This window comes from Cervus elaphus, chromosome 18 (genome assembly GCF_910594005.1).
Source record: "Cervus elaphus chromosome 18, mCerEla1.1, whole genome shotgun sequence".
NCBI lineage: Eukaryota > Metazoa > Chordata > Mammalia > Artiodactyla > Cervidae > Cervus > Cervus elaphus.
Genome location: NC_057832.1, coordinates 103,158,542 through 103,179,091, shown reverse-complemented (window position 1 = coordinate 103,179,091; position 20,550 = coordinate 103,158,542). Strand labels below are relative to the sequence as shown.

At 40.8% G+C, this 20,550-nt stretch overlaps 1 protein-coding gene across 2 annotated transcripts in view; it reads right to left on the bottom strand.

The window, feature by feature from the left end:
* Positions 1–20,550, bottom strand: part of EXOC4 (exocyst complex component 4) — an 811,527-nt gene that overhangs the window by 788,043 nt on the left and 2,934 nt on the right. For both annotated transcript variants that reach the window (XM_043871686.1, XM_043871687.1), the window contains exon 2: positions 2,530–2,719. In XM_043871686.1, coding sequence (XP_043727621.1) covers positions 2,530–2,719 — 190 coding nt within the window. The remainder of the gene's footprint in view (positions 1–2,529; positions 2,720–20,550) is intronic.

Here is a 20,550-nt window from a genome sequence, read left to right as displayed (position 1 = left end):
TCCCACTAGCATGTAAGGTCCATGTACAGGGATTGATATTGTCCATTATATGGAAATCTAAAACAGATTTCAGTATCTAAAACACCACCAGCACATAGCAGGCACTCAACAAATATTTACTAAGTGAATCTTCATCCCATTCTTTTGGCAGAGAACAGGAAGAAAATTTCAACTCATATTCACATGTTCTCAACATGTTGCTTGGCTCTGAAATGATATAATCCAATGAGAAGTGAATCATCCCCATTTCTACTTTAGAAATATACATACCTTTATTTTGTACATAATCTAAAGTGCAATTAAAAGCCAAAAAACGATAGGCAAAGATTAATGAGGAAACCAGTGTTTCCTTGGTGATAAGGAATGGACTTTCACAGTACAAAATTGTCCAATTATACAATGAAAACCAATTCCCTTTCATTTTTCCCCAAAATGTTTCTTCTCCCATGTATCATTAAAGGCTTTCCTGAATAGAGACTTTTAGTCCTTTCTTTCTCTTCCCCACATTGAAGCTAATCCGTAACACAGAGTTATGTAACATTTACTCGACAACTATCTAATACAATAAACACAAAATTTTTGCTGTTGTTTCCTTTTGCTCTAAACTCTGGCCTACTTAAAAATGAGGATGGTAAAAAAGACTGTGGATACTAAAACAAGTGTGATATCATCAAAATGAGCCTCTCTTTCTTAGTATCAGCAAACACTCTTTGTTTGGGCAGAGATGCTATCAACTCAGAGAGATAGAAGTCAAGGCAGAAGCCACTGCAGTGCCTCACTGGTGATCAGGACAAAGTCCCTCCAGTCAAGCAGACTAATCAGAAAACACAAATACCAAGAGGTCCTTCACCCTTACTGTGATTACCGGAGGCAAAGCCGGCAGGTCAGCAGCTCTATACATTCACTCTCTGACCCCTCTTGAGCTCAGTATACTGGGCCAAAATGGACTACAGTTCGCTTTAAATCTAGGGTGACTGATCTATAGCTTTACCTAGTAACACAGATAAATCCATGGGATGAACTCGCCACTTGTCAAGACTAAGAATTACAGTATTCCTTTTGAAAATGCCCAGTTAATTTTAAAATGTAGAGAGGTCAGCATATTGCTTCAAAAAAGGTTAAGAGCCTACTGATTGTGGAACTGGACTCAAGGCTGAAACTTATATATAACAGCATCTGAGAAGAATAATTTCGGTACCTGCTTACACATATATAAGGTCTAGAAGGCAGGAAAGAAAACATGTGAGAAGACTGGAAGCACAGCCATCCTGGGCAGATACATCCAGAGAATTCTCAAACCAATAAAACATCACAGGGCAGCGCTAATTTCCACATGGTCCGTGCAGCCCTCTGGCCACAGAGGTGCTTAGGAGTCAGCAGCTGAGTGCTAAGGATGGGACCCAGCATCAGGCTCTGCATCTCTCACCCCAATACCAAACAAGAGGCGACTGGGATGCTGAGATTCTGCAAAATCTCATTTACAAAGAATTGGGGTGGGGGGGCGGGTAGGGGGGGAGCAGGGAAGGGTACTGCTTAAAAGATGTCTGAAAACCAGAATCAAGGACCTCAGATCAAGGAGACCAGAGTTCAGATCCTAAATTTGAGGACTGAGGAACAGACATAATTCTGCCGGGCAAAGAATCAGTGCTCAATAAGTAGTAGCAATTGTTATTTATCAGAGAGCTGTCATAGAAGGTATTAAAGAAGTGACCCTCGAAATACACAGCCTAAAACCACGTAACTATGATGTGACAGTACATAACCTTTATTTGATCAATTCATCCTTTGGCCAAATATAAAAATACTCCTTATGAACCCACTTTATTCTTTAGGAAGTAAAGATGTGGTACCTGGGAACCAAAAGTTTTTCAAAGACCAATCACAGAAGAAAGGAAGCGGGGAGGGATGGGGAGTAGGGAAGGGTGGAGAGAGGAAAGGAAGGAAGGAAAGAAGGAAGAAGGAAGGAGAGAAAGAGAGAAGTGAGGAAGAAAATGAAAGAAAAACAGCTCCAAAATATGCAAGACAATTACAAAATGAAAATACATGCTTGTCACTACTGAAGAATATTCAAGAATTTCAAGATTCATAAATACTTCATTATACATTTAAATAATTTGTGAGTGAGATTTTCACAAAAACTACCAACAAGGTACAATGACTGTGGAGAAAATCACAACCAACTTCAAGTGGGGCAACACACTCAAAACCAAATTTTTTTAAAATTTTCGATGCTACAGCAACACACACAATGTGTGACTACATCTGCTACATTAAAACGAGAGCCTCTAACAGTAAAAGGCCCTGGTGTCTTAGAACAGCTCCCCTTTCAGGCTTCCTCAAAAATCGTGGCAGAAGCCAAGGGTCAGCCTTAGGGGGGGAAAGAAGCAAGGCCAGCTGCCCTCTGTGATCCCCTGCAGCCTGGGCTAAAAGAAACCTGAATCACCATCACCAGGGAACCTCCCCTAGTCACAACACCTGGACCAATGGAAGATGCAACAGCCACTGGCTCTCAGAGGGATGGAGTCTTACCTGCTTTATTTTGTTTCGGGAGTTGGTGATGCGCTCTGTGATGCTCTGGTAGGTGCGGATGGCAGTTGTCAGTTCTGTGTAGTGTCGTACAATGAGTTCATCCAGGTCACGGTCACACCTCTCATAGGCTTCTTCGAGACGCCCCTTCTCGTTTTCTCTGTCTTCAACATCATCACTGGTAGACAGGGTCCTATTTAAGACAGAATGTATCAGGCTGAGTCAAACTTAAAAGCTGAAAGTAGAAGCAAATAGAGTTAAGTCAGTTGAGGGTACATGCCCCTAGGAAATGAAACAAGTTACTAAGGGAAAATATGAAACATTTGCGTGGTAAATTCCAGTAGCCTAGTAAGTGGATTTATATGTTTTCTAAACAAGGAATCTTCCCCTTCACTTTTCCCCTTGGCAAGATCAGGAAACAGGCGGCATGAACTCTGTAAAAGCCTGGGCATGTCTCGATTTGTTTGAATGAATCCTAGTACCTGCATGTCCCTTATCACTGACAGGTCTGACCAATAAGACCTAAGGACTTCTAGGAGTAGTTTCCTTCCAAGAAGATTAACAGGAAGCAAGTTCCTCTTCCCAACACTGGATATTGTTATACAAAGCTCAGATAATCATACATTAGCCATGTGATAATCCTGGAAGGAAAAGCCAAGAGAAACGCCAAGCTACTGCCATCACATCACTGGGCCACTAAAGCGGTCAACCCACAGCAGCCTCACCCCAGGACTCCTTGTGAGGGGAGATAATAAATATCCATCGCTGATGTCACTTTCACTGGGTCTTTTATAACAGAGCCAAAAGCATACTTACTGTAAAACTGCTTCTACACTGAGGAACTGCCTTCCAAACAGTTCATTCAAATGACCTGAATTTGGTTCAGAGCCCCCAGCGACCCAGAAATAAGGTCATGGTAATTCTAAAAATCCATTACACAGCAATAATATCAGCTAAACTGATATTATAAACCAGACAACCCCTGCATTTACTATTCTTCCAACAGCACTAACAAGATTGATATGAATCAACAATAAGCAGCGAATGAGATAGATACACTTATTAAAAATCTTTCAATAACTTAGTTTGATACATGGGCACAGAGCTTTGTTTCCTCTATTATCCTTCTTGAGTAATTTTTTTTTAATTTAGTGTTATAATCAGTAACAAAGAAACCTTTTTCTCTTATCTCTTGGCTGCCGTAATTTCGCTCCATTAAATTCCCTCTGATTTGTCAGCTTATACATTCAGCATACTTTATTTCATTTATCTTTTTTAATTTAGGGAGGGGGTAGTTTAGGCTTTCTGTGATGGATGCAATCAATTATAAAGTCCATCATTAGAACTGCTTTCGGAGATGGTCTGTCAGCAAATCAATCACCTATTCCCTTCCAGATTTTTGTAAGCAAACTACTGTAAAACAGTCTTTTTCCAAACTGTCATTTAGAGCAAAAGATCTTAATTCATGAGTCACACAATTTACAAAACATTATCTTCCAACTTAGAGGGAGATTCAGCAGGCCAGTCTGATACTAATCTAACCTCTAACAAGAATTTTGTAAATGTGTTAAGGGATGTCAAGAGATGATGTCCAGCATGAAACAGGGGAACAGGAGGGACAGAAATGGAATGAAGCAAAGGCAACGCCTGGGGAGGGAGCGGTACAGGATACACACTGGGAACCCCAAGACTTGAAGGAAGGCCTTTCCCACGCCAGATCCTGTGTCCTCCTCTGTCAACTGGTAAGCCTACACCAGACTACCTCGAAGCTTACTTCCAGGAAGAAAATAACACACAAGCATTGAGCTAATTAAGTAAATCAGAGTAGAGACGGGTGGAGTTTTGGTTTCAAAGATAGAGCAACCAGTATTACTTGCAATATTTGGGTACAGGGTGGCTGAGCATGTCATCATGTTGTTTCTATGATACATAACTTTGCTCTTTAAATCTGAAACCTTCCAGGCTGTTAATCTAGAATAAAGCACAATCAGAAAATGCCTTCAATTTATCAACTGCCCCAAAGCGAAGAGTTCCTAGATATTTAACTATTAGTTCCCCCTGTTCGCAGCAAATGGCCACTTTTTTCAAAGCTACACTCAGTCAGTTTGCCATCTTTATGAGGCTTTGCAGGATTTCCTCCCCACCATCTGTGGAAGGAAACATGCCAAGCATTTGACATCATTCACATTTACTAATACAGCTACCACCAGGGAAACTGTCGGGCTGAGAGACCATCTTCGTGGGCATCAGCTGGCACTGTAACACATCACCACACTTAGGAATGATTCAGAAAACCGAAAGGGTTACTGAAATGAAGATGAGAATAAAGTGGGTCTCTAAGCGAGTTTCAGTTCCTATGTTCATCTTCAGAGAAAACATCCGTATAAGGAAATAGCCTGTGCCATGTTTTGCCCCCACATCCAAAATTCATCCTCTAGATGTAAACTGGGCTGAATGACATTTGCCTTTAGTCAAAAATTTCTTGCATAAGAGCACTCTGAGAGGACAAAACCATTCAAGTTTTGTTTGTGCTTTGGGATTTGTCTGTTTCTGTGGACCATTTTTGAAGTCTTTATTGAATGTTACAATACTGCTCCTGTTTTACGTTTTTTGATCTTGAAGCATGTGGAATCTTACTTCCGCAACCAGGCATTGAACCCACACTGCCTGTACTGGAAGTGCAGGGTCTTACCCACTGGACCGCCACAGAAAACCTTAAAAAGTGTTTTGTTTTTTAATTAGAGAAAAGGAAAGCAGCAATAATAATGGCCACTAATATCTAGAGAGGCTGCACATTTTATAAAAAGTATGTTCAATCCACAGAACAACCCACTGGACTGGGTCCTGTTAACATACTTCCTCTCTCTTTTCACAGATGCCATAGCTGAGATTTAAGACGGTAAATTTGCCCCATCTCAGACAATGAGGGTAAGGGCTAGAGTGTGCATGTATGCTCACTGGCTCACTCATGTCTGACTCTTTGCAACCCCGTGGACTGTAGCCCACCAGACTCCTCTGTCCATGGAGTTTCCCAGGTAAGAATACTGGAGTGGGTTGCATTTTCTACTCCAGGGGATCTTCCTGACCCAGGGATCACACCCGAGCCTCTTGCCTCTCCTCCAATGGCAAGTGGATTCTTCACCACTGCGCCACCTGGGAAGCCTAAGGGATAGTACAGGAATTCAAAACCCACATCAGTCTGTTTCCAGATTACGCTCCTATCTCCTACAGATTTGTGGGCTACTCTGGAATCAAACTGCTTGGGTTGGAACCCAGGCTCCACCGCTGCTGCTCACGTGACCACGGTCACAGTATCTCCTTTTGCCCACCTATAAAATGGAGATAGTAAGTATACCTTCCTTATAGGGTTGCAGGTGAGAATTGGATGAAATTAAACAAGGCCTGGCACTTGTTTAATCACTAGCACTCCATAAAAAAGGTTGGTGGCTGCCATTGTTGTAGTAATAGTAGTTAACTGCAATAAAGGCAGTAGCAGTTTTTCACAATGTCATAGAAAGGGCATCATTTAGAGACAAAGGCTCAAATTTCCTCACCCCCAAATACTGGATCATTAGGCTCTGGGAATGAGGTCTGACCTCCCTTTCACTTTACTCCTCCTTAATGTCAAGAACAGTGAAGAGCCTGAGACTTTATTCTACTCAGAAGCTAACAAGTTAGCCTGCCACAGTTTCGTGGATGCTGGGAGAAGTCACAAAATTCCTGGGTGGGTCAGAAGCTAAGGACTTCATTAGTCATAGCACAGCAAGTAGCAAGAGCATCAGCATGTTTGGAGCAGACCGCTTGCCCCCGAGTCCCATGGGCAGTGGGAAGATGGGCTCAAATGGATGCCTGCCGAGTTGCTGAAGAGGACTCTGAGCTTTGAAAACTGAATTTTTTATACTAGACAGTAAACATGCCTGCCATTTGCTCTGGAGGGAAAAATTATCTCTACCTTCTAAACAGGTCAAACAAACATCCTTGAGAGTCTAAAACAAAGGGCACCCATACTTTGCTCACAAGAACCTCAGAAACACAACCTTCCCAAGGAGAACTGTCCCCCAACAAAAATGAAACCTAATTGATTGGGTTCCTCCAGGGACTGCATGGTGTTGAGCAATAGTCGACCATCAACAAAGATTCATTTCCAACCTGTTTTCAACAAAACAAGGCCAGAAATACAACGCCTCACACATTAATTATCTGCAAAATGAATGAATGATAGACCATAAGAGCAGACTAATTCTAGGGAGAGAGTCCCCCCACATGCTCCTGAAACCCAGCGAATTTCAGTGTGGGATTATCCTACTTTAAGCGGGTCACCTGACCTGAACTGAGAGCAGGATGGAAAAGAAGGCTTGTGAATGAGCTCACCCTGCCAGCCAGGTCAGGAACCTCTCCTCAGCCTGCTAAGCCTCTGGGTAAAGAAAAGATCACTCACTCACAAAGCCACTCCCCACAATTCTGAACTGCTCTACTTGCTACAAGGTCTTTCATTAAAATAAAATCCTCCTCTTTGTAATTTCTACCCATTGATGCTGGGGAAAAAAAGAGTGAAAGAGTTATTCGCTCAGTCCTGTTGGACTCTGCGACCCCATGGACTGTAGTCCGCCAGGCTCCTCTGTCCATGGGATTCTCCAGGAAAAGATACTGGAATGGGTTGCCATTTCCTTCTTCAGGGGACCTTCCCGACTTAGGGATAGACCCCAGGTTTCCTGTATTGCAGGCAGATTCTTTACCCACTGATCCTAGTTCTGCCTTCTTCAGTAACATAAGTCTATTACCTCTTTTATGTAGTCTTTCTTTAAATAGTAAAGGATTCTTTAATACTTTCTCACATTCAACAGCTCCAGTTTCTTCATCCATTTCTTCTACAACATGGAAGCCCACCAGCCTTGTTAATTTCTTCTGAAGTCCCCTCGAAAACAAGGGACACTCACACATAGGACTTACTGCATTACTCTCTGTGGTTTATATATACTAATTTATTCCAGACAACAACCTGTGAAGTAGGTGCCATTGTTCTCTTTTTACATATGAAGAGCCAGAGTTGTGCATTTGAGGCACAGAACTTTTAAGTTGCAGAGCCAGGCCTCAAACCTGGATAGTCTGGTCTTTAGAAGGTTCCCTACCTTGCCTCTCAAGATGTGGTACTCACAACTGACACAACACACTCCTAGTATAACATGACCATCCAAATAGAAAGGGGTTTTATAACCCATAAATTAGAGCACTCTATTTCTAATAATGTAACCTAGAACTACGTAGCATTTTTGTAAATATTGAGTCCAAAAATTATCCAAGATCCCTTTGACAGTAACTGCTGACAATCCAGCTTTCACTCTTCCTCTACTTGGGAGATTTGAAAACTAAATGCACAAATTTACATGACTTCTTGGGTCCCACCATTTTGGGTAAAGAAGATCAAAGTGAGGCACAGAATACAAATTATTGATTATCGATTATACAAACAATAAAGTGGTTATTTTGTACACACAGTTTAAGGTAACACTCAAAATGGTCCTGCGAGACAGTATCACCGCCTTTTTACAGATCAGCAATCAAAGGAACAAAGAGGTAAAGTAACTTACACAAATGTACACAGTTAACATCAGAAATGAAAACAAAGTATAATGTCAAAAATCCATGCCCTTCCCACTATACATGTTATGAAACCTGCTTTTCCTGGCTTCAGCTACTGGGCTGCAGGACTGCACCCTAATCAAGCTACAGTCCACACGCGAAGAGAGGAGTGGACAGCCAGGAGATGTCAGGAGAGCACCCAGCAGCTTTTTTAGTATTAACAGTCTTGAATCTGGACATAAGGTTTAAAAAGCATGACCTAAAAGAAGACATGGAACAGAGGAGAAACTACTTGAAGTTGCCATCCCAAGATGCTTTCAAGATATGGAATCATTCTTCAGAACTTTTTTGATTCCCATCTCAAAATCATTATGTTTTATAAACTATTGCTAAGTTCACAAAAGTCGCTCAGTCATGTCCGACTCTGTGACCCCATGGGCTATCCAGTCCATAGAGGAGCATAAAAGCACAGATTTCAGTTAAGCTGGACACACACATTTCTGGATCACTAAGAATTTTTCACTAAGACAGCTCTGGCATTTGCATGATGAATTACATCACTGGCCGTGACTAATTAATCCCAGGAAGGAATTTATTTCCCCAGTGGACCTCAAGGACCATGGTACCTACACTAAGCTACAAGGAACATGTACATTAAATGATTCTAGTGAATTCACAGCCATCGGCTCTAAGCAAGCCCTATAAACAAGCATAAAAACCCAGGGTAAATAACTGCAGATCTAAAACCAAGTTTGCCAGCTTCCTTTTTGATACCAGCTTCTATATTTCAGGGTAGCCAGTCAAGTATTTTGAAAGGAAAATAACTAGTCACCATAACTGGCTCCTTCTATGGAGCAATTTTGCTTTCACTTTGGACTTAATAGAGTGATGATGTCCAGACAAGAGAAAGTAAACAAGAGTCGATATTACTCTTAAAAAAGACAAAGGAAAGATCAAATAAAAGAAAACGCCTATCTATGAAAATAGGGCTAGTCACCCAAAGGTAACCCATCACTCAAGAGAAACAATAACTTCCTGTCAAAGACAGAATAAGTGGGTGCAAAAAAAAATCTAGAATTCTACCATCAGGAATACAGCAGAAGTGTCTTAGTACACTGACCAAATGTCAAAGATAAGGCATCTTGCGAAACTTTCAAGCTCTTTGACCTTGGGCAAGTCACTGAACATGTCTGGGCCTGTTTCTTTCCTTGTCAAACAGACTGGATCATAAGAGAACCTGCCCCACCACATTATCATGAGGATTGGAGAAGCGTTGTGAATGCACTTTGTAAAATATAAAATGCCCTCAATGCGTGGGTAGAAACATTATTAGCAATGAAATAAATCATTTGTGAATCACAACACTGTTAGCCCCAACCCCCTAAAGCTTCCCCTGCTGGAAAATGCCTGAGGATATTTATGAACTGAGATCAGACCTTTTCTCTGTATTCTTACGGTGCCTGGCACATTAAGTGCTTAGGCAAAGCTAAATAATGAGTAGCAGCAAAATGCGGGATCTGAAGAGGTCATGGAGGGTGGTTTCCTGCCTGAAGAAACAACTGCAGCTAGATTATCTCACACAAAGAAATGCCTGTTCAGAAATCTCGAGGAAAGGGCCAACAAGAGTTCCCCCGACCCTGTTTAGTCCATTCAGTCACAGAACAAACAGTTCTGACACACCTCCAGCTTGTGAGATAGAGCTGTGAATAAAACCAGTCCCTCCCTCAGGAGGCGCGCAGTCTGGTCCAGTAGGGGAAAGCAGCCGTGCATACAACCCATGGAGGCCGGGAGAGCAAGGGAGCAGCTACGGGAAAGTGAAGGCAGGGTATGGAGGAGACTCTGGCACAAGGAGGCCAGGAACGGGCGCTCAGGTCAAGAGGGCGTCTGAGGGGCTTCCCGGGGAGCTCAGCGGTGAAGAATCCACCTGCTAATGCAGATGACGCAGGTTCGATCCCTGGTCCGGGAAGATCCCACGTGCCACAGAGCAGCTAAGCCTGTGCGCCACGACTGAGTCTCTGCTCTAGAGCCCGGCAGCCCCCGCCCCCGGCACCCCAGAGTCCACGCTCGGCAACAAGAGAAGCCACCGCAATGAGAAGCCTCCACACGGCAACTAGAGAGTAAGTAGTCCCAGCTTCACAACTAGAGGAAAGCCCACACAGCAATGAAGACCCGGAAAAAGACAAAAAAAAATTTTAATTAGGAAAAAAATAAAAATAACAGACTTGACAGTGTGGGAAGGAGAGGGTGGGACAAACTGCAGTAGCACAGAAACATGTATCACCACATGCAAGACAGACAGCCAGCGGGGACTTGCTGCATGATGCAGGGAACCCAAAGCCGGTGCTCCATGACCACCTCGAGGGGTGGGCTGGGAGGATGCAGGGAGGTTCGAGAGCGAGGGGACATATGTATACCTATGGCTGGTTCATGTGGATGTATAGCAGAAATGAACACAATATTATAAAGCAATTATCCTTCAATTAAAAATAATTTTTTTTAATTTTTAATCAAAAAAATAAAAAGACGACATTTAAACAGAGCTTTCTAGAAAACTGGGGTGGAGGGGGGTGGGGAGTTAACTACCTGGGAACACTGATTCCAGAGACCACAGTAGATGCACAGATCCTGAGGTAGGACATGGTTGGCTGGTTAAAGGAATGAGGAATGGCTGAGAAGTCAATGTGGCTTCAGAGAAGCGAGGAAGTGATGAGACAAGGTCAGGGAAGAGGCTGGGAGCCAGATCGGGACAGCTTTTCGGGCTCTTACTCCAGAGGGTTCTCTCAAGTAGCTTGGGAGTTAGCACCAAGGCAAAGAATGACAGCTTTCAAACAACAGTTAATGGTGAATAATGAATAACAATAATTACTTTCAAGTTTCATTTCAATTCTATTCCACATCTTTCCAAAAAAGATCTGAGATGGTTAGTACAAGAATTCAGACAATAGAAACGAGAAAGGGGAACTAGTTAAAGAGATGTAGAACAACAATGCCATATAAATGTAAAACAGGTATGCAGGTGATATGGACAAATGTAGTGTGTATGAAATGAGCCCCCAATTCAACTTTGAGGTTCCTAGTAGCCAATGCAAAAAGGGAAACCTAGCCAGTAATCCAATTCTTATTCTTAAAAAGCCAGATTCCAGTTCCTCCAAGGAAGCAAACTTTAATACTAAACTCTTCAAAAAAATTCACTTTAAACAAGAAGACATTATACAATACAGTGAACAATGTCCTCAACAACCTTCTAAAAACAGTAACAAATCTTACATGGCCATTTCTTAAAAGTTCCTCCAAGAATGTAACATTAAAACACAACTCAGACCTAAGAGATTTTCAAAGACCCTGAATATAGTCCAGAGTATTAAGCTTTCCAATGATTTTTCATCTAAGAAGAGAATTTAGGGAATTTAAAGGACTAAGTGGATCAAATCATGTTTCATTAACTTCTGCCTTTCAGCAGGCCTTTTGATAGTTCAAGCTAACCAGACAGTAATTCTCTAAAGAGAGTCCACAGTACAAGTATTTGGTATTACAGGGCTAATAGAGGGCTATTAAACATTATAAGACAGAAAAGCAGGTAGTAAGGTTGACAACCAATTGCAAAAAATTAGCCTAAGCAGGGCTCTTGCCTGCTTCTCAAGATTGCCAGATTGTCACTCTGAAAGCATTTTAGGATATTTTAACAAATAAGAATGCACAGAGTACCACATGCTATGGACTGAATTGTGACACTTACACAAACACACACACACACCACCAAGCACCACCAAATTCATTATGGTGAAGCCCTAACATAATTGCATTTGCAGGCAGGGCCTAGAAGGCAGGTCATAAAGATTCCACCAGGTCACATGTGCAGGGTCTTAACGGGATGGAACTGGCGTCCTTACAGAGAGGAAGAGACACCGAAGAGCCCCCTCCCTCTCCACGCGCTCACAGAGGAAGGGCCATCTGAGGACACAAGGAGAAGGTGGCCATCTCCCAGCCCTGACTGTACCATCATCTCAGACTTCTGGTCTCCTAGAAGAGAGACTAGGAGATTCTAGTCTCCCAGTCACCCAGGCTGTGGTATTTTTTTACCACTGCCTGAGCGGACAAGTACACCACCCTGTAAAACCCAAGCAGTGTTGTTCTGCTTGGGTAAAATCTCAAGGCAGATGTTATCAGTTACCCCCCACTTAACCACAGCAACACAGATTCTTCCACGAGAAGAGTCAGCTGCCTGATAAAAGTCTCAGATAACTGAATTAATTAACCTGCTATAAGAAATATTTAATATCATACACCTGAATTTTGGTGACACCTGCGGTATAATTAGCATTAAGCCCGGCTTTCTGAAAACAGTTAATATGCTTAATTGTCTACTAAGGACATTCCTTGTCGGCATCCAGTGACCTCTCCTCCAGGAATAATAAAGATTAACGGAACAATTAATGGAAATCCCTCCAAGCAACTCAGAAAAACTAATTACAAGTAAGGCTCCACATATCCAGAAATAACTTACCGGGACGCTACAGCTCTACACAGCAAAACCCACAGTAAAATCACACCTCTTCAGGGATCCCCATTCTGGGAAGTACTCAACGGGACTCTCAGTAGGCAAACTAGATATCACTGAGCCCCTCCATTTTCCCCCCCCCACTCATTAAGCACCTGAATCCCTCCATCAGTATGGCCTTCTCTCATTAGGACAATTCTTGTGAATTTTTTAAATTGCATCACAGAGAAAAGACAAGGAGTCATCTTTACAACGTTCTAACATATTATAAGGCCCAAACTGAGAACTGTTAAATTCTCAGATATTCAAGGGTGAACTAATTTTAGAACCTCACTCCAAGCAGGAAGAAAACAATTTACTGGTCTTTCTAGAACATAATATTCTTCATTATTGGCCCCAATGTAAGAAAAAAAAAGTCTAGAGCTGGCATGATTCTTGAAATTGTGAACTCTGTTTTTTTCTAGCTAAAATGCTTTAACTAGAAGATATTAAGCTACATTATCAGATCCACTTAGCCCTTATTTCAAGGGCTTCCCTGGTGGCTCAGCAGTGAAGAATCCGCTTGCAATACAGGAGACATAAGTTTGATTCCTGGGTTGGGAAGGTTCCCTGGAGAAGGAAGTAGCACCCCACTTCAATATTCTTGCCTGGGAAATCCCATGGACAGAGGAGCCTGGCGGGCTACAGTCCATGGGGTCACAAAGAGTTCATGACTTAGCGACTAACCCACCACCACCACAGCCCTTATCTCAAAGTGTGAGTCAGATTTTCTTTTCCTCGAAAATACTATTAATAACAGCCAACCTAAGACACGCCTGATAGTAATACATACCTGTTATGTCAGGGAGGGCCCTAAGCACAGTTCTGAGTAACGTTAAGTACAAACTACAATGGTGAAAAGAGAGGTTACTAAGACTATGAATCTGAACAAGTTTCAAACTGGTCTTTAAAACCTGTTATGTGAAGCAACGTCCTTTGATAAGAGGAATAGTCCTACCAAGGCTCCCAGTGAACTGTGAAAACAAGAGACCCTCATCGTAATTCTGAGTTTTGTCAGAAAAAAAAGATCACACATTAAATACATGTGATATGTATCACTATATAGTCACATAAGACGTGACATCATCACTCAAAGCATAACCAAATATAACACTTTTAAATCGGATTTTATTACATTCAATTAGACAATGCAACTACTTCTTAATTACGTTTTATTAGATCCCACAAAATACAAGACAATCCTACCCCGACTGATGGAGATTCACAATGACAAGTTCCTCTGAAAAAATTTTCTGAAGCATAAAAACATCCCTTAATTCACTCCAAAGAAACTCACTTCATATCAAGTGACAGTAAACAATTTCTGCTTTAAAGTCAATTGAAAATTCACGGGTGTCTTGCTTCAGACAGCACTTAGGGCCAATTACCACACCCAATGCATGCAGTTTTTTGTATTTCAATTAATTCAGTTATATAACCCACACTTCTGGGGACCAAAAGCAATAAACTTGTAGCCAACAGAGAAGGCCATTAGCAAAATTAAGTAGAATCACTCCTAATAAAGCCTACAATAGTCAAGGGTTGCCAAAGTCAACTTAAAATCTCCCCCACCCTTAGTGAACCAAACTCCACCTCTCGTCCACTCCCATTTTAAGCATCACATCCTTAAAGCATCCTTAAAGCATGTCTTCAGTCATCTCATTTTTCACCTCCAGCGGAGTCTTTCTTACTACAACACAGTACAGCATTTGATCATTTTAAACGCGTAGACTATTTCCTATTGAGTTTCTCGTGAGTTCCTCAGAAATAGTGGTTTATAAGATATTAACATATTATATGCTGATAGGCTAGTTTGGAAATTCTGGGTTACACAAATTGAAGCAGGTTTCGTAACTACATTCATTTTCAGGAGACTTTAATATGTTAATGTTCAAGGTGCCTCTGGGAGAGAGTGTTTGGGTGGGGACAGAGTGAACAGAACATGAATATATTATGTAGCATTTCTGCAATTTATTAACCTACAGAACCTTGTCATTCCCACCACCTTCCATCTCCCCAGCATATATATTATACACATACATGTGCATGTTTATGGAAATTTCCAAACACGAACAGAAATTAAGGAACTCATCAAACTCAGCTTCAACAATCAGCAGCACATTCCCATCTCGTTTGGTCTATACCCTCACTGACTCCAACCTTCTTCTGTATTATTTTGAAGCAAATCCTAGACATGATATTTTACTGGTTTATTTCAGTAAGTATCTCTTAAGAATAGTACTTTTCAAAAGATAGCCATACCACAACAGGAAAAATAAAAGAAGTATGGTAAGACAGTCGGAAAAAAAAAAAAAAAAGATAGCCATACCATTATCTCAGCTAAAAACAAGTTAACAACACTACCTGGTTTCTTGTATCTTACTTTCACAACTTACATCTTTAAGGGCTACTCAAAACTTTGATGAGTGGTGGACTCACCTGAGACTCCTGTAAAACAGCAGATTCGGGTCAAGTGGTTCAGGTGGCGCCGAAGATTCTGCATTTCTAACAAGCTCGTGATATTCAGTGCAATGATAGTAAGTTTAGACAGCAAGTTTCCAATGGAAAAACACCATTGAAATTTTTCCGTGTGAATTACATGCCACTGTATTCTTTGAAAGGGCTTTATAAAAATTTTTAAAAGAATAAGTAAAAGCCATTAAAGGTTCAAAGGTTCTCCTAAGGATCTTGAAATATGTTTCTTACCATGTCACATGATACACAATTCTCCCCTATAACTTCCTGTTAAATGGGGGTCCCTGGTTTTTCAAGGTGAAAAACACAAAGGACCTACAGACCAAGGTCATAACTCATTCCATAGCTAGAAAGCCGTTAACAAAAACGTAAGGAGCAGCAGAGCACAAGACCAGAGGGAGCAGAGCTCACCACTTGCAAACTGAAAAATGCCAGCACAAGCTGAAACACCCCAATGCAAACAAAAAACCAACAACCAACAGAAACATTCTAAGTACTATGCCGTCCAAAGAAAATCCATCTACTAGCCACACTGGACCTCAGGTTAACAAGCAATACCATCACATGCGTCAAATAAAACAACTATATTTTTAAAAATAAATATATAAACAAACTATTTCCAAGGCATTTCTAAGAGTTCTGAAGGAAAAGCTCCTGAAAAAGAACTATATGAAGTTAACTTTAATACTCCACAAAATACTGCAAAATCAGAAAGACCATTAGTGCTGAGGTATCTAGTTCACTTTCAGGCTACAACTTTTTTTAGAGCATCTTATGCTTCCTCTATGAGCACAGGCAACCCCAAATTTGGGCCCAGGAAAATTAACCTTTTGAGATTTTGGTTTTTTTTAAATATGAAGCACTGATAGACTTCTGCTCTGGGAATGGATGAAATCATAGGAAACGGATTTACCCTCCCATCCAAAACAACAAATAAAAGATTTCAAAACCGTGGACACGAAAGCTGCTGGAGTTTGCTGAGCAGAGTCCCGGAGAAGAGAGAGCTAAGCAGAGCACCCTGGTGATCTGTGGAGAAGCGTCCTAGAGTCTTCACCCGAGCATGTGTGCTAGAAAACTACTCAAGGCCACAATAAGGACCACCGGAAAGCACTTGCGAGAACCACGATCTGAAATCACACACAGCCAGGGTGAAAAATCTCACCACTCACAGAGCACTAGCTGGAGTAGTAAGAAGGATTCTGCCACAGTCTGGGAGAAAACTGCCCTAAACTAAATGCTGCTTGGCTCCTGACTGTTGCTTACTTGCTAAGTCCCATCTGACTCTTGCAACCCCATGAACTGGAGTCCACCAGACTCCTCTGTCCATGGGATTTCCCAGGCAAGAATACTGGAGTGGGCTGCCATTTCCTTCTCTAGGGGAATCTTCCCAACCCAGGGATTGAACCCCTGGCTCCTGCATTGCAGGCGGATTCTTTACTGCTGAACCATGGGGGGAAGCCAATTAGCAAAATTTAAAACAGGGCCTCAAAGGGCCACACTGTTTCTGAGTAAGTTAACCACATCCCAGAAAACAACACTCAAGAATATTTATCGGCGAACAAAGATATCCAACTTGAGTACATAACAAGGTAAAAATCACAAAGTCTAGCATCCAAGAAGTGCAAAGCATATGGGGGGAGGGAAGATTAATCAACTGAAACGAACCCCAAAATGATGACATGATAAAATTAGTAAACAAGAACAGTTAAAGAGTTACCTATATTCCATATGTTCAAGAAACTACAGGAAAGACTGAAAATATTTTTTTAAAGACCCAAATTAAATCTCTGAAAGAGCAAAACCACAATCTAATAAAAATTACATTACATGGAGTTAATAGCAGAATGGGAATTGCAGAAAAGATTAATGAAGTTTAACACAGAGCAACAGAAACCATATCCAAAAAAAGAGAAACCCACCTAGAAAAAAAAAAAAAGACCAAAAAATAAACAGAAAGACAGCATCAGTATTCAGGGAGCTGTGGGACGACAGAAGTGTCTTAAACTACTTAGAGGTAAATCTGACAGTCCATGACAACACGTGGACTTACACTTGAAATCTACAAAGAAACTGCTGAGAGGAATTGAGTGAAGAGAGATAATACTGTTTATGGATCAGAAGACATATTGTTGAGATGTCAATTCTCCCATATTAATCAGGACATTCAATGCAACCCTAACCAAAATCCCAGTGGGTTTATTTTTAAAATTGATTGGCTAACTCTAAAATGGACATGGAAATGCAAAGAACCTAGAAGAGCCAAAATTAACTTTGAAAAAGTAGAAGAGTTGGAAAGCTTATGTTATCTGTCTCCAAGACTTATAAAGGCAGAAATCAAGGCTGTGTAGCATTGTCATTAAGATAAACAGACTAGAGAGTCAAAAAATAGATCCACACTGGCCACCCGATTTTCGATAAAGGTACAAAAGACATTCAGGGGAAAAAGAACAGTCTTTTAAACAAGTGGTGTTGGGAACAACAGGATATCCTTACAAAAAAACTGAACTGGAAAAAAAATTAACAAGGATGCCGGAAGTGTCTATCTTGACATGGGTAGTGGTTACAAAAGCAAAAACTGTCATATACTTAACATGTGTGCACTTTACTATATGTATATACACCCTAAAAATGGAGACAATAAAATTATAAGTTTAACACAGAGTATGATTTTTTTTTTTTTTTTTACTATTTCTATCTATCCATCCAACATTTCATACAGAGAGATAGACACAGAGAAAGGGAAAGACAGAGAGAGATCTGAAATGAGGTTCAGCTAATACTAGTGATGGTAACTTAAGGAAAATAAAGTTTGGAATAATATTTTTTTACTTTCATCTGCAATTTTTTGCATTTCCATGGTTTGATTACTTTACAATGAGTATGTACCATTTCTATAACAATGCAATGATATTTAAAAGCTTAAAGAAAAGTTATTAACAATGATTAATTCTAGGTGAAGAGACTATGAGTAATTTATTTTTTAATTCCCCCAGTTAAATATTTATACAATTACAAATATATAATATTTATATAATTTTGTTATGCTAAAAATATGTTAACTTTGTCGTAACTACAACTATTAAGCCTCTGTATGTACCTGGACAGGATCGACATGAAAACCTTAAAAACAAAAACAGTATTTTGAGAAATGGGATTTTTAGACAATGTTTCTCTTTGATGATTTTTTCTTAACAAGTTTGTGTGATACAATTTTTATAAAAGAAATTGGGAAAAGTTGCCATGACAAGCGTGCATAAAGAGAGAACAAAAAGCACAAAAAATGTTGGTGAAGACCTCACATATATACAACAATGAAGAAAAGATAATCTTTTCAACAAATGGTGTGAGAACTGAACATTCACCACAAAAATCAGTCTAGACAGAGATCTTATAGCTTTCACAAAAATTAACTCAAAATGAATATGAGATCTAAATATCAAACACCTAGAAGTTAGCAAAGAAGAAAACTGAGATGACCTTGGGTACAGCAGTGACGTTTTAGCTACATCAAAGACATGATCCATGAAAGAAACAAGTGACAGCTGAATTTTACTAAGATGAAAAACTCCTGCTGAGCAAATCACCCAACATTAAAGAGCCTGGATGGGAGAGGAGGTGGGAGAAGGGTGGTGGTGGTCTGGTTGCTCAGTTGTGTTCCACTCTTGTGACCAAGTGGACTGTGACCGCCAGGCTCCTCTGTCCACGGGATTTTTCAGGCAAGAATACTGGAGTGGGTTGCCATGCCCTCCTCCAGGGGATCTTCCCAACCCAGGGATCGAATCTAGGTCTCCCACATTCAGACGGATTCTTTACCATCTGAGCCACCAGGAAAGCTCAAGAATACTGGAGTGGATTGCCAAGCCCTCCTCCAAAGGATCTTCCCAACCCAGGGATCAAACCCAGGTCCCCCGCATCACAGGCGGATTCTTTACCACTGGGTCACAAGTGAAGCCGACAATCTCCAGGACTCTGCTCCAATGACCCTTCCTGCCACACTTTGTGTCATGGACCTCAAAGCTGTTTGTTCAAAGCTATAACCAAAATGTGGACTCCTGCAACAAAGTGTACTTTGAATTAAATACAGGGCTGACCAAAATACTCTGAAGAGAAAGGGGCTTTAACAGGTGTCTACAATAAACGATTTTCTAAGTTTCTGAAATTCCAACTTCTGTGAAGACATAAAAGTTGATGACAATGTGCTCCTTTTACTGCCTTCAGACCTCCTTGCCATCTGTAAGCAGTGTCTGTCCACAAAAGCTCTGCTCTGAGGTTTCAAGGAGGTCTCCTCCAGTCACAGCTGAAGTTTGTCTTCCCAATTAAGCCGGCTATTAAAGGCCAACTTATAAAGAGAAGAGAGTCAACACTTAATTGGGAAGTAAATCACCTAACAGTAAGTGGTAGACACATTTCCCAATTAAAAATCTGACAAGACCTCACAAAAATAAAATAGCATCTCCAAAATGCCATCTTGCTTGTTGCCCATTTAGAGAGGCTGCCTGTCCCAACTTCACACGAAGCAAAAGGTTAGGGGGGAAAAGATCAATAGAAAAGTAGGAAATGCTGTGTCTGCGTGTGTCCGTAAAACTGTCCAGATTGTACATCAGCAGGTAATCAGGTCTCTGTCCACCCGATTAGTTTCATTTTAAAGGGTCAGGGGCAAGACTTAAAACCAAAAGCTGTGGTTAACAGCAGCTTCTAAAATCAGTCCTAAACACTATGCCTCCTCATCAAAGCCCCGCCTCACAAAAGAACCTCTTTTGTTAAATCCCATAGTGCACACTCTGAATCATCTGGCCGTCCTGAAATGGTTTTATTCAGTATTTTGTAAATGGGTTAAGAATTTCACTTATGAGTCTAAAAGCACTTAAATAACCCATCCACCAAATGTAACCCCTCCACTATAATTACGCTATATTTTTTTTACATCATTTTGACTTTTAAATGCCTTAAAGTGATGCACTATCACAGAAGCAAAATAGTCACCATTTAATTACTTGGTACCATGGTTGCACATAGTGATGAAGCGTGGGTATTCCCCATGTCTACTCTGACACTGTCCTCAGGTCAAACCCTTATCCACCTACAGTCTTTTTCCAGTTAAAAGATGCTTCTAACAATAAATGGTGTTCCAACTAATAGGAATAGTAAGAGAATATAAAGTGCTATGCTAATATTAATACATAATAGAGTATAGAAATGACACTTTTTACATATCAGAGCAGGAGAACTGAAGGAGAATTTTTAACATTCACTATTCAAAAAAGGAAAACAACTGCCCATTGACAGAAAAAGATAAAGCTAAACTAATCAAACTCTTCAAAGGACAATGGACTCTATCACTCACAAGTCATTTATTTTGTGACAAATTGACAGGTCCAAAGAAGCCTGGAAGAGAACTGGCATGTACCAGAGACATCTTCAGGGATGTTCAG